This window comes from Primulina eburnea, chromosome 6, assembly GCF_022965805.1.
Source record: "Primulina eburnea isolate SZY01 chromosome 6, ASM2296580v1, whole genome shotgun sequence".
In the NCBI taxonomy this organism is placed as follows: domain Eukaryota; kingdom Viridiplantae; phylum Streptophyta; class Magnoliopsida; order Lamiales; family Gesneriaceae; genus Primulina; species Primulina eburnea.
Genome location: NC_133106.1, coordinates 37,116,197 through 37,131,192, shown reverse-complemented (window position 1 = coordinate 37,131,192; position 14,996 = coordinate 37,116,197). Strand labels below are relative to the sequence as shown.

At 35.9% G+C, this 14,996-nt stretch overlaps 3 protein-coding genes across 3 annotated transcripts; 1 reads left to right on the top strand and 2 right to left on the bottom strand.

Moving 5' to 3' along the window:
• The first annotated feature begins 200 nt into the window (after nucleotides 1-200).
• Nucleotides 201-5,403, top strand: LOC140834971 (uncharacterized). Its single transcript, XM_073200217.1, has 5 exons — nucleotides 201-659; nucleotides 3,336-3,386; nucleotides 3,923-3,985; nucleotides 4,082-4,150; nucleotides 4,915-5,403. The coding sequence occupies exons 1-5, from the start codon at nucleotides 309-311 to the stop codon at nucleotides 5,176-5,178; spliced, it is 798 nt and encodes a 265-aa protein (XP_073056318.1). The 5' UTR covers nucleotides 201-308; the 3' UTR covers nucleotides 5,179-5,403.
• A 442-nt stretch (nucleotides 5,404-5,845) lies between these two features.
• LOC140834970 (acetylornithine aminotransferase, chloroplastic/mitochondrial) lies at nucleotides 5,846-8,832 on the bottom strand. Its single transcript, XM_073200216.1, has 3 exons — nucleotides 8,314-8,832; nucleotides 6,869-7,300; nucleotides 5,846-6,524 (listed from the first exon to the last, which is right to left on the bottom strand). Exons 1-3 carry the CDS (start codon nucleotides 8,719-8,721, stop codon nucleotides 5,985-5,987), a joined length of 1,380 nt encoding a protein of 459 aa, XP_073056317.1. The 5' UTR covers nucleotides 8,722-8,832; the 3' UTR covers nucleotides 5,846-5,984.
• A 139-nt stretch (nucleotides 8,833-8,971) lies between these two features.
• On the bottom strand, nucleotides 8,972-13,446 carry LOC140834969 (BRAP2 RING ZnF UBP domain-containing protein 2-like). The gene is made up of 12 exons (XM_073200215.1): nucleotides 13,107-13,446; nucleotides 12,502-12,617; nucleotides 12,317-12,425; nucleotides 12,098-12,212; nucleotides 11,589-11,686; nucleotides 11,396-11,502; nucleotides 11,032-11,266; nucleotides 10,908-10,961; nucleotides 10,669-10,818; nucleotides 10,448-10,512; nucleotides 9,690-9,744; nucleotides 8,972-9,410 (listed from the first exon to the last, which is right to left on the bottom strand). Exons 1-12 carry the CDS (start codon nucleotides 13,320-13,322, stop codon nucleotides 9,237-9,239), a joined length of 1,494 nt encoding a protein of 497 aa, XP_073056316.1. The 5' UTR covers nucleotides 13,323-13,446; the 3' UTR covers nucleotides 8,972-9,236.
• Nucleotides 13,447-14,996: the final 1,550 nt, after the last annotated feature.

Below are 14,996 nucleotides of genomic sequence, written 5' to 3'. Positions count from 1 at the left end.
AAAATCAAACACAATTGTAAAATACGATTTATGAAACAAATTAACGCTTTATCCATGAGGGAAAAAAAGATTGGTCTTGGCCACCTCATAATCGTCGGCCCCAACCCACCAAGGAGTTGTCAACAAACAAGCATCTTCACCACACACGCACGCATACATATAAAACACACTTCTCTCTCAATATATATATATACACACACACAGAGACATTAAATTTATGTATAACTTCTCCTTTAGATTTTCTTTGCCACCACATTCCATTTTCCCATCTCCCTTTTCTCTCTCTCTCTCTCTGTCTCTAAGCAGTCATGAATCCCGGTGATGATGACTGGGTAAAAGCCGCTATGACCGACGAAACCATGGTGGTGGAGCTTCTGGTGCGCCTACACCACGCGTCGTCGACGCCGATACGTCATCTCAAGCCGGCGGAGTTCCCGCTAGAGTGGACGGTGCGTCAACGCAGGTCAAAGCCTGTTTCCGTCAGCAGTAGCTCGAAGAAACAGGCTCCCAGGGCCAGCCCCACCACCCCGTTGTCATGGAGTGGTGCCACATCCTACAGCGGAGGATGTGGTGGGGGAGGTGGCGGCGCAACCTCTCTCGAGGGATGTCTGGAAGAGTCCAGCCGACCATCTAAACCCTCTACCTCCGCGAGATCTAAGGTTTGTACACACAAAAAATTTACACATGCAGCATACATGTACTCTGTTTCGTGTTTAAGTAATTACTCACGTACGCGTGTTCTTCTACGGAGCGAAAAGTCGATTCCAGGCGTCCGCCGGCGGAACTGTTATCGTTGGAGGAGATTGTCTTTTTCTCCGAGTCTTTCCTCAACATAGCCTCGTGTCAGTTGTCAATCCATGATCTGCTATTAATTGACGAAAATACCCTTGCGTATCGTTCGTATTTACTGCCACGCTGACGCAGGAAGAAGCCAGATTCAGCCATTCCAAACCTTTACCTTTTTGTCTTCTGTTCTCCACCTGCTTGCCGTTTTTGTCACTTTCCAATAAAACCCTCCTCCGCAGCGGGCGGGCTCCCGGGACAGTTTCAGTCTCGCGGAATCTGCTCCGGGCTGATTGACCGAAATGCCCCCCTTCACGTTTCCATCCCACCACTTCCATTTATTAATAACGTTAATATCAATATAATTATTATTTATATGCAGTAATTTTTGGAATTTAACGCACGTAAACAAATATACAATCTACTAATATTTTGCTATTTATGATGATATATTTATCGATTTATGGTATATATGACGAAATATATGGTGTGATCGTTTCACTTTAATTTTTTAGCTGAGCAATCAGCAGCACATCTTCTTCCCATTAATAATATGCGCCTTATTTAATCTTCCGTTGACAGAATCGAAGGGCATTCGCGTCGTTTCATTTTTCCTACCATACATATTGGAAAGTTTCTAGCCTCGCTCTGATCCGATACCCAAACAGTGGATCTAACTAAGAATTCGTGGATTCAGTATAAATATATATATATAGATTAGCTTAGATTAGGCTGAAAGCCAGCTAAGTCAAACTTTGTTCCTAAACCCTAATTGTTGGACCATAAATTTCTAATTTCTGAGCTTACTGCCCAAGAAAACAGAACAAGAATAATATGTGGAAGGTGGGTTTTTTTATTTAATTTTTATTTTTATTTTTATTTTAATAGTATAGTAGTATTATAATTTGACTCGAAAGGTTTTTTGAGTATAGGGATCAATGGAGGAGGGGGTATGGTGCCCTGTTTAAGCGGTGGTGGGGACATAGGTCTGCGTTTTGTTTGGTGGAGTGTTGTTAGTGGTTGAACTCTTTATTTTTAAAGATAAAGAAATTCAAGTCTCGTTAGTATTAAATTAGGGGATAAATCCAATGTGCCTGAAGCATGAACCCCGAGTCTTTTTTTTTTTTATTAATTTTTCGGCAAACATATAAGCAAGTATATATCCAGTCTAGTTATTATGTATGTATGTATGTATGTATCTATCTGTTTGTGCTTGTCTGTATCATCTAACCATCATGTGCCACGTGTGTACACTCGAAGCGAACAATCCGAGGCACCGTTGAAATGTAAATGAAATAAAAAAGACTTGTCGCTTCAAAAAGAGAGAAAAAATACTTGTTCTAAACAGGCTTGGAAAAGGGGGAAAAAGGACTTCTTGTAAGCATTTGGTCAACATGGGAATTTAATCTAGAGGATGATTCGATTTTTTTATCTGGTTCAATTCACACTTTTTTTCAATAATTATATTATATTATATTATATATGTGATTTAAAATTTCGTTTCGTTTTAGGAGATACGAACGAGTGTCTTTACTTTTTAAGGCTTCCCGATATGGATCGACTGTAAATGCGTTTGATTGTGTATTAAGTCGCATCAAGTTAAATACTTAGGCGTAGCAGTGTAGATTTTAGGTATATGTATGGACAAGTGGAGCGAATAGGATTTGGAAGTTAGAAACCATACATTTTCCAGTAAGGAATATGGGTTGAGTCGTTTTTCTTGGATTTTCCGACGCAGTCGCAGATTAAGATATTACTTTTAAATTATCTGAGAAGGGTTGATTATGGTGGGCTATTTTTCTTTTCGCCTGTTTGATCTGTATCTTTTTTTTTTGAGTTCCTGGAAACTAGATATTTCTTCAAATAAAGGTTAGTTGTATATGAATGTTTTTGGATAATAGAATGAGTAGAATATGATTTGATGCAAACGTGTGAAAAAGTGCATGGTGCGGGTTTAGCTCTGTAGTCGGAGGGGGGGTCCACTTTTTGTCACCAAACTATGGGTTGTAAGCTGCTAATGAGTTGCCAAATCAACGTTTTCAACAGTTCAACTAACTTTGAGTTCCTAGATTAATTTGCATTTCCACGTCTTTGTTTAATCCTTGTACTTTATTTGGGGCTAGATCAGTTTCCTCGTCTCAAGAAATGAGGGCAATTCATCTTTCAAAACATACCTATATCTGCTCAAGACATCTTTTTCTAAATATTCTTGGTACATAACAGGAACTTGAGTTGTGTAGGCTGTTTATTCATGAATAATATATCCTTGAGTACTATTCTTTTTTTCTCCTTTGGTTACCATAAAGAAATAAAAAGTCCCGGCCATGAACAAACAACCATTTCTCTACTTTCTTTCACTTCAACTTATATGTAAGAAAATTGTCAAAAATTATAGAAACGGACAAGTCTATAATGGTTTTTGTTACATTGCCACCCGTGGCGCATATGTAGGAACATTAAATTGTTCTTTCTATTACACTTCACCATGGTTAAAATAGCTCTACAAACTGGATATACACTGAATCACTCACGGATTGTGTTTTATCTTACAGGCTAATGGTGACGGCGAGAAATCCTCCTTCAAGAGGTCACGAAAAAAGAAGGTGAATCTATTTGGTTATTAAGCTTGCTTAGATTTTATGTCGAGAAATGCTTTGGTAGCTCAAACATTCAATATAACCGATGCAGTTACTAAGTCGTAAGAAACAATAGTTGCTGTTTTAGAGTTTCTTTAATCATTGACCACCGTCGTTATGTTTTTTGGATGTCATGTACTCTAGAAATACCTGTATGATGCTGATTACAAAGGTGAATTATTCCAACTTTGAGAAAAATAACTGAGTTGGTGATGTCAGTTCCGGTCCCGGAGCTGAAAAGAACGCCTTGCCTTGCTTGTGTAATTAGTCATGATCTTGATTCGGCTTTTAGGAACCGGGATTTCTTTGTCAAAGTGAAGTTTACATGTCGACTGAAAGCTAAAATTTATATAGCTTATGCATGCAAAAGTGATTCTTTAATAGTTCTCGAAAAAATGTGGTACTCTTTAATATTTGAGAAAGTGGTGAATAACAAAAGAAGCAGCATTAACCTTCAGGAGTTGACTTCTTACGATTTTACTGTATATGGTGTTTATGTGCAGACATTGGTTGAACTCAAAGAAGAGGAAAACTTGCTTGTTAAAGAAAGAAGGGAGTTGAAAAGAGTAGGATACCTACTTTTGTCGCTTTTATGCCCCAACATAAATTTTATGCACATTCAAAACTAAAAATATTGAAGCACGAACCCTCTTACTATTCAGGATATAGCATCCTTGCGCCTAAGATTGGAGAAACAATGGGCTACAAATGAAAGCTTGAAGAGGACGAAGGTGCAATTGCCTGAACTCCCTCATTTTTCCAATTATTATGTTTATTCCATTTGGTTTTTTTTCTTATCAATGCTCCATTTGGTTCAGAAACTAGACTTTTGTCAAAACTACTTCATGTAAATGATGTGATGTACTTTCTTTTCATGAATATTTATATGGTATTATATTGTACAGATAGTGGATGTGATCTCAAGTAGATAATGCATGGTGGTCGGGATATGCACTGGAAATTTAGTAGCGACTTTTTAGAAATATGCCTAGGTTTTGGCAGTGGTCTTCTCCTGAAGTATACTTGGATAAAGTAAACTTTGCATAAATATACATCTGATATGAGACATTTTTCAAAATCTACCTGTAAAGTTGCTAAATCATGTAAAATTCCAAATTGGATTCAATATAGACTTCACTGTTTTTTCCTGACGTGTGGAAGATTTGAAGTGTAAGTTGCATAAATAGCTAAGCTCTGAATGCTTCATTTCTTGTGCTTCTCTGTCATTTCCATATCTTGGTATTGGAATATTATTATGCTTGTTGAATGTCACTTTAGAACTCCCGGTTTTCTCAGTTTTAATGATTATATTCATTCACATACTTTTCTGCTATCTCTAGTTGTACATAAAGCTTATGCTATAAGTAATCATCAGGGTGTCTTGCAGAAGGTTTTATCACCGGAAAGCTATGACGACTGCTTAGCATAAACATAAAAAAATTTGGTCCTTTGTTCCCTTCCCTCATTTCTCATCTTGGAACGATCTTTTTCACAGATTGAACTGCAACTCCATAATGATAGAGGAATGGCATCCGTAACCAAGGGAATGATTTCAGTTCAACTTCAGCAAAAGCAAACAGCTTTTGATTCCATCCCTGCTATGGTAGCAGCACCAATCTTAAACAGCGATGCTCTTCTCCATTGTACCGCTCTAAAACAGAAGGAAATTGCTGCATTTAATCCTAAATTTCTGGTTCCTGACCTGAACATGCCGTTTGAGGAAGATCACAACCTAGAAGTTGCTTGTGAGGTTAGCTAGAATAAGTAAACGAAATAACAAATATAACGACAGAATCCCGATGTGGAATAAGGGCTAACCTTGATTTAGAACGAAACTGCTGTAACTATCTGATGAGAGTCAATTACATGTTACAACATGAAAGTACTGCCTGTAGTTGGGATATATTCTTTTTATTTAGTTGCGAACGAAAGTTCCAGGGAATTGTCAAACGGATCAACTGTTAAATGACGTCATATTATTTTCTTCAATGTCTACTTCCTTTCTGGAAATGTTTCGAGGCTAGATGTAGATTGTTTCCCTTTTTAGATAATGCTTCGTGCATGCGTCAATCTGTGAATCAACCGTGTGTATCCCTGTGCATCTTCTTGATGGTATATAGATTTAAAATTTGTTATTCAAATCGTGTTATTTGGCAACTAGAACAAGAGTAATTAGGCATTGGAATCTCTGCGGCAATCAATAATATACGCAAAAAATATCGCAGAGAGGCTTTTGGTATTTTCAAAAATTTTTAATTTCGAAAATGATGAACACAAACTGCCAAATGATTGGGATGTAAGCATGTAAACTAACTGGACTTGCTCCAAGAAGTTCTATGCACACTCGCTCTACACTTCGTATAAAAAAAATTGACACATTCGAGAAACGGGGCCAATGTAAGGTACCTAATGACCATTTTAGGACATGATTTTTGAAAAAACACAGATTAAATTTGACCATCATCTTTTTACAACTGAAAGAAACGCAAATAACACTTTTACATTAATTATTTGATATACCAGATACCACGTGAACTCTCAAATTCCAGTGAGACACGCTAGAAACTAAGGATTAACAGGCTGATCGAGCACAGGCATACATCTGACCAAGATCTCAATAGCTTGATCAAGTTCCTGCTTCGTGATAATTAAAGGTGGGACCATCCTAACCACATTTCCTTTCCCTGCAGTCAGGACAAGGAGTCCCGATTGTTGGCATGCATCGACCAAAGGGGATGCAGATACATCAAGTTCCATACCCACGATGAGACCTAAACCTCTTATTTCTTTCACGAGTGAGTTTTTTCCCAACTTTTGGATTAACGAATCTTTAAAATACTTGCCTTTATCCCGGACACTAGATAAAAAGCTAGGATTTGATATTTTGTCCAGCACTGTAATTGCAGCAGTACAGACAAGCGGGCTACCAGCAAATGTGCTACCATGGTCACCGTGGTTTATAGCTGCAGCAACTTTTTCAGTCATCAGAACTGCGCCAATGGGAAGACCTCCAGCAAGAGGCTTGGCAAGGGTCATTATGTCTGGGTATACGCCATAAGTTTCGTGTGCCCAGAGATACCCCGTTCGGCCCAAGCCACATTGTACCTGCGAGCATTAACACAAGATGACCCAGGACATAGTAACGGTCGTTCATTGTGAGCATACTTCAAGATCACTTCTTTTTTCATGACCCACGCCATATTTCCTACTTTAATGCCGGACAATATCATATAGAGTATCTGAGACACATGAATAAACGCTTTTTAAAAAATGAATTGTTTTCTACTCCCTATATGTATTTTGCTCTCATGTTCTATTCAAGCAATTGAAAAACACGGTGACAACAACACAACTACATCTTAATTCTAACAAATAAATGGTCACAAGAATGCATTATTGAGGTTAATCAAGCACGGGTGATGATAAAATCTTTAAAATTAATCTTTTACCTCATCAAATACAAGAAGGCACCCAACATTATCACAAGCCACACGGAGTGACGAGATAAATTCCTTTGTCGCGCTATGTATACCGCCTTCTCCTTGAAGTGGTTCCACAAACACTGCAGCAATCTTTCCACTTTGAATTGCTTCTGTAGCTGCTTGAATATCACCATATTCCAAGAAAGTGACTCCAGGCATTACAGGTTCAAACGGAGTTCGATAATGCTCTTTGCTTGTCAATGCAAGAGCACCCATTGTTCTTCCATGGAAGCAATTTGTGAAGGCAATAAACCCCGTCGGTGGTTCCTTATCATGGCGCAGAGTTTTTTGAAATTTTCTAGCAAACTTAACTGCAGCTTCATTAGCTTCAGTTCCAGAATTGCAGAAGAAGACTCGATCGGCGAAAGAGCCGGAAACCAAATGTTTCGCAAGTTCTATCTGAAGTTACAACTATCAGTTAACATTCTGGTAACAAATAAAAAGTAATAGAAACAAACTAATAACTCCGACATATCAAAATCCATTATGCCATCAATTAAACAATCAGCTTCCTATTTGCACAAAATTTGTAGATGCGGGTGTGCAAGGTATAAGTGCATAGATTTGAAGGAAAAATAATGAAAATTTAAATTCTAAGAATACAAACGGCAGGAACCAAATTTGATTGTAAGTTCTAATATTCTAAGAAAATAATATCCCAAAAACAAAGAGAAATAATGTAAAATAACTTTGATAAACACCTGACATAATTATGTACAAATCAGTAAGAATTCACAAGACATAAAAATTATAATAAAACTTGCTGAAATGTGAAATGAAGATGTCCTAAAATACTTAGAAATCTAATAAAAAGACTAGAATGCATGAGTATGAAATTGAAATTTTGCGAAGAGTTTTTCAAGTGTTTGGATGTTGAGTTGTGTATCCTCTGTATGTCAATTGTTTTTTTGTTTCAACTTCCGGGGAGTTTCTCCACTTTCTGTCACTATCCACACCTCCTCTCACGATCTTCTCCTCGGAACTACTCGCTACCAGACCCATTCAAATTATTTTGAATAATTAATTGTTTTCCTATCATATCGGCTTATACATCTTCTTGGACTTGGCTTGCATAATTTTAGGTCAAACACTTCCTCAAAGTAATAGTTGTAAAAGGTAATCATCATAAAAAAAAAGGTAATCTTTGTAGAATAAGACATTCAAATGCATTTATCCTTTTATCCTCCCAACTTTATTATATTATATAAATCAAAAGGGGAAAGAGTATCAAATGACATTTTGCTTTCAGAAAATTTTGGATACAAACTGCACAAGACTTGATATGTTTACATTTGGATAGTTTCAACTGAAAGTAAATTCTACAGCACAAATTCAATTTTTTCCCAGAAATAAAGCAGCCCGTTATCTCAGAATGAAACACTAAACAAAAAACACCGGGAAAAAAACATTACCTGTGGTTCAGAGTAATAATTATTGCTGACATGAGTTAGAATAGAAGCTTGCCGCGTGACCACAGCCACCCAATCCGGGTCCCCATGACCGAGGGCATTCACAGCAATCCCAGAAGTTAAGTCTAGATACTCTCGTCCCTCAACATCGTACAGCTTACACCCTTTACCACTTGACAACACCAGCGGCGCCCTAGCATATGTCCCCACGATAAATTTCTTATCTTCGGCAATTATTTCTGCACTCTTGTTCGCTTGGATCAATGGATTTGGATTGAAATCGGGTGTTCGCAAGTCCACGTTAAGGCATGCTGATGGCGGCGAGTGATAATTGGAGGGCCGAACGGGTAGTGAAATGCGGAGGGAAAGCGAACTTGAAGAGTTGGGGGACAGCAGAGATGTGAAGTTCATCTTTTGCTCGGTAGGGGCGGCGCTGCCGTGTGAGGAGGAGTTTCGAAGGGGGCTTCTTGTGGAATGGAGGTTTCGGTTGTCAAGTGGCTTTGGTGTTTAAATTTTTTGTTTATTAAATTAATTTATTTATATTATATCTTATTTTATTTTTTTAATAAATTTATGTGTTGTTTTTCTGGCAGGTGATAGTGATACGTGTCTATATCTTCTATATATTAAAATTTAATAGTTTGCTTTTAAATATACTGAATTTTTATATAAAATTTAATTATGTTTAGAATAATAATTTCATCTTTATTTCGTTTTATATATACTTTACTTTTTAGATATAAATAAAAATATTATGTGGCGAGCTGGGTTGAGAAAGAAATTTGATATATTTGGCAAAAAGGACGCGTGTGTCTATTCCGGCATCACCCATGTCTCCCCCACAGACCACAGTTATGAACAAAAAACTTCAATTATTCAACAATAGCATGGTCCCTGAAAGCTCGAAAACTATAAGCAGCCTCCGTTTATTTATCCCTTGCTTTTCCCCGGGCAGTCGTTTTTGTGGCTCCTTTAGTGGACGAGTCTATAGGTCCGGGCATAATTTCGTCCTTGAGCACAGTTGAAGTTGTTGGATGTTGTTCTGTACTCTTTTGCTCTTTCGCGTTCGCAGCCTCGAGGGATTCCATCAAAGTTCTTAGCTGCACATACTTGTAAGAATCGGTTACTCCATACATAATACAGCAGCAGAGTTTGCAGATTTTCTTGGGTATAAATTATAATCCTTTACAAAAATTTACGCTGACAAAAACTTGTAAACCATGAAACACATGGCCAAAGCCCATTTCAATGTAACAATACCACAAAATATAGCAGAGTTGTTTTTTTTTTTGGAAAATAAATATAGCAAAAAAAAAATTAATGCAGGCCATAGATAGAGGGAAAAGCTCAGTTGGATGAGAAAATCTATTCGGCATTACCCGTTCTTCCAACTCCTCAATTTTCTTATCCTTGAGTTTTAGAAGTTTCTTCTCCCTAGCATAGAAAAAGATCAAAACCTCAGAAAAAGCTCAAAATAAACAAATTTACGCCAGTCATCGTACAGCAGGAATTAACACCAAACCAAGATTCGACTACAACAATCTATCATGTATTCGAATAAGAAATGAGCATATTACGAAAATTTGGAATAGAACAATTGAAGCTTTCGACGTAGTTGGATGCTCAAAATGGTACGAACACCTTAAACGTAAAGTCGTAAATACTAAACTGTTTGCACCGCACCACTTCGTTAAAGGTCAGTTTTTGCAAAATACGTGCATTAAATTAATTGGTTCCACGGAAAAAAAATTACTGTCACGACACTAACGGAACGAGAACATATAACATCAAGCGCAAAACACACCTGGCACAAACCCTTCAAATTGAAAAAAAAGAGTTAAAAGAGGAGGTTTTAGATCGGCGAATGTAACTATGTATAATAGATCTCTTGCTGCTAGCTCAATTTACAGATGTTTCTAAGGAAAGCAGAGCAAACAATTAAAGCACCACAGACGTAGAACTAAAGATTAGCAATTTTTAAGATAAAGGGAGTCTCATTTTCATACAGGCAAAAGTAAATATAAAAAAGATTATGCTGGACCTTACAAATCCAGCTGAATTGCTGGGACGTTAAAATCTAACAATATCAACATAGGTACATTTTGTCTGTCCATATCTCTAGGCTGAAGAGTATTACCTTTCTTCGATTTTATCTATCTTTGATTCCCATATGCTCTGGTTCCTCAAAAGATTGTCATTGATCTACAAAAGTAAATATGACACAGTTTCAAAACATAGTAAAATAGCTCATGTTAGACCATATCTTCTTTACACTTTTCAATCCAATTTGGACAGCGATGTGACAATGCTACTAAATTAAGATGTGAAAATCTAGAGAAAATTCAAAAAGTTAGTCACATCATCGAGAAATTTCTTTTCTTCAGAGAATTTGTCCAGCTTGGCCTGTAGTTTCAGCAACTTTGAATTTTGACTCAAAGCTTTCTCGACAGCAGCAGAAGATTCTCTTTCGGTGTCTTCTTCAACTTCTTGTAGTAAAGACTCAAAATACTGTATCCAAATTCCAAAGTAGAGAATACTCACATAATAAACAAAGATACCATCAACATTAGATGATGATAATAGACAGAGGAACTAACATTTTTCTGATTTTCAAGTTGAGAAGTAAGAAGCTCGTTGTACTCGTTAACAATCTGCAAGGAAGAAATTTCAAATCATGAATGAAGCCGGTGAGAGAAAAAAAATAGTCAGTTAAAAATGTACAGATTCAACTCCGCCGTCTGGAACAGTGTCACCATATCCAAAACAATCACCACATCCATCATCTTTATGTGTGCAATGGCTGTTTAGCTCAACCAACTTTCCATCAGTTTTAGATTGGATCAAACGATGAACGTAGTTGTCTCCGACATAGTCCCACACCCTTTGAGTTTCAAGCTCAAGGGAATAGCAATGCTGTGTTTCTTTCCAATGGCTAACAGCATGTCCATCCTTGTTTCTATACCCCAAATAACATAATTAGAAACCAATAAAAATTTCCTCTGTTTTACGAATCATCACTCCACAATAATTCCTGATAAATCAGAAATTATTATGTAACTCAGATGGGGCAGACCAGATGTTTTACCTCCCACAACCTACAAAACCACAAATGACGCACATCCAGAGGTTGTCTGTAGTTTGACAAACATAACAAATTGATTTCTCAGGCTGTTGCTGGCAGTAACGACATACCTAGGTAATCAACATCATTAGTAAAATACCTAAGGTAGCCTTCATCGTAGCTGAAATAATTCCAAGAGTGGTGAAATAATACCTACCGGGCAGGAAGAATCTGTCCATCTAGAAATACAAGAGCAGTGAAAGGAGTGATTGCAGATAGTAGTAAGAATTCCACCTGAATGTTGGTCTAATTTCTCTGCAATAGGCAACTAATTTGGTTCAGCAGTTCAATTTTTTTCTTGGAACTGTAGAATAATACTATCAGTATTACACAGTGAAAGATATAGAACAGAAGACTAAGAAAGCTCAAATACTTGTAATTGGAATCCGATTTGTAACTAAGATCAACAGCTTATCAACTCATTTTTGAGTAACCTATATTTTCGTTGTTATCGTGCAAAATTATACTTGAGTTCATGGTAGCAACAATTTTGTTTCAGCTATAACGATCAAAGTTCCAGCAACAATTATAACACTACCACAAGCTTTGGTGATGTCAAAAGCCAAAAACGCAATAACCTCTGCATAACATAAGCTGCATATTTCTTACGTTACAAAAGTTAGTCAAGCACAGAACGTATTACAACTAACATCTAATATGCAGTACCAAGACAAACCGGACAAGAAGGCTGCTCTCCAGAGCTTCCGGTGGAAGGCTGTGAGTGCTCAATAGATCCAGTATACTGTATATCAGCAGTAAAAAACACGTGGCAGGTCTCCTCCTGTGTTCAGAGTGAAGCATATATAGAGTAATAAATAAGAAGTGCATTCCTGCATAAAAGTTTTAGTAATTCAGAAAGAAAATAACCAGCCAAGGAAAAAATACCTCAAGTGATGAAAAGCATTTTCCATGGAAATGTTTGTAAAAAGAATCAGCTGAATTCTGATAATCGAGTCTGATTAAAATACTGTAGCGATCCTCCAACCCCTCGGTCCTAAACTTTCATGTGTAAGAAAAATCATTTCTACAGTGGAATATTAAACTAGCTGCTACAAAGTTCTTGTATCGACCTGACGATTCGCATTTCCAACATGTGCTGAATGAATGAACCACAGAACTTACAAAAGTCTGAATACGTCATGTGATTAGGCACCCCTAGAACGCAAATAAGCGGCTTCCGATCATCCTAAAACACACACACAAAAAACAAGAAGAAAAGCTGAACGCTTGGGAGAGTCATTTATTTAGCAGTTTAAGCAAAATTAAAGAGTCAATCAAACAAACATATATATTCTATTCGTGTTTACACGTATCCAATGTATGTTATGCAAGTCACCGATCAATTTTGGTCATATGATATATAATCTTAATTTTTTTAATTAACTGTTTAATTAACAAAATTGAAACCTTTTTTCGTGAACGTGCAGATGCAGATCACATGGAATGGTACCAGCAGCAATAAAAACGGTTATATTAACGCAAGTATCTTCGGCTTCTTGAATACACGTAATATTCAAGAAAAGAAACCGAATCGCTTATTTATATGGATAGAAAAACTAAATCGCTCAGCACAGAGGAAGAAAAAATCAGGTTCGAATATATCATCTACAGATTTCTTAACTACTGTTACAGAGCGGTAATTCGATGAAATAACGATCAAGTCAAATTATTTTACAGGAAGACGGAAAGAGGATGGAGCGGCGGCGTCGCGGTACAGATGCATGAGGCCTCTGGTTTCCTCGATTCTAGGGTTTCCAGAAGAAAAATGGATTTCCGACGGCGCATTAGATGGCGAGGATACGTCTACAGAAGGATTTCCGGCGGTTTTAGACCAGAACAAATCCTCCGCCGAGGCAGCGGCGCTCGCACTAGTTGAAGTCTCTTCCAACATTGTTGATAGTGGTTGAAGTGCTACGCAAATCTCTAGTTTCTCTTGTGCAAAGACCTGAGCAAGTATTTATATGTTTTACATCCGTCGCTTCGATCCCGTAATAAAGGAGTTCGAAGTCTGGTTAACTAACTCACGAGTCAATCTTCCTATGGCAAATATTTTGAAAATTCCAAATTTTCTAATAATTCACTCCTCGTTATTAATATTTAATAATCAATATCTTTTATTTAATTGTAAATTAATGCTCAACTTACATAATCAATGAAATATTTTATTATTTATATAATAAAAATGAATTGACTTATGAATTAACTAATTAATTTCGTACGAGTATATATATTAAATTAAAAATAAAAAACTATAGGAACTTATCAAGGTAATCCCATTTCTTTTCAGTTTATAACTAAACCTGTTCATAGAATTTTAAATGAACTACAAGAACAGATTGAAAGAAAAACCTTTCAAATTAACTCTTTAAAAGAAGAAATAAAATTTCTCACAATTGATGAAAAATTACAGAATCCTAAATTACAGGAAAAAATAAAAATTATTTATAATAAATTTTCATTAGAAATATGTAATGATTTACCAAATGCTTTTTGGAATCGTAAGAAGCATATTATCTCTCTTCCATATGAAGAAGATTTTAATGAAAGAAATATTCCAACCAAGGCTCGTCCTTGTCAAATGAATTCTGAATATCTAGAATTATGCAAGAATGAAATTCATTCTTTGTTAGATAAAGGTTTAATAAAACCTTCTCAATCTCCTTGGTCTTGTACTGCTTTTTATGTTAATAAACATTCAGAGCAGGAAAGAGGAGTTCCTAGATTAGTTATAAATTATAAACCTCTTAATAAGGTTTTGAAATGGATTAGGCATCCTATTCCTAATAAAAAAGATTTATTAGACAGATTAGTTCATGCAATTATATTTTCCAAATTTGATTTAAAATCAGGATTTTGGCAGATTCAAATACAAGAATCTGATAGATATAAAACTGCTTTTAATGTTCCAATAGGACATTATGAATGGACAGTAATGCCATTTGGCCTTAAAAATGCCCCTTCAGAATTTCAACAAATTATGAATGATATTTTTTATAACTATAGCAATTTTATAATTGTTTATATAGATGATATCTTAGTATTTTCTAATGATATTAAAACACATTTTAAACATTTAGAAATGTTTAAAAATATTGTTATTCAAAATGGATTAGTTATTTCAAAATCTAAAATGATTTTATTCCAAACTAATATTCGTTTTCTTGGTCATATGATTGAAAAAGGGAAAATAATTCTTATCCAAAGAAGTATTGAATTTGGTTCAAAATTTCCAGATATAATAACTGATAAAACTCAGTTACAAAGATTTTTAGGGAGTTTAAATTATATTTCTCCTTATATTCAAAATCTTACTAAAGATTCTGCTATCTTATATGATAGACTGAAGAAAAATCCTTTACCTTGGACAGATAAGCATACTAAAGCTGTTCAAATTATTAAAGATAAAGTTAAAAATCTTCCTTGTCTTATGCTGGCAAATCTTTTATGTGATAAAATTGTAGAAACTGATGCCTCAGATATAGGTTTTGGAGGAATTTTAAAACAAAAAGATCCTCAAACAAAACAAGAATATCTTATAAGATTTTATTCTGGAAAGTGGAATAAT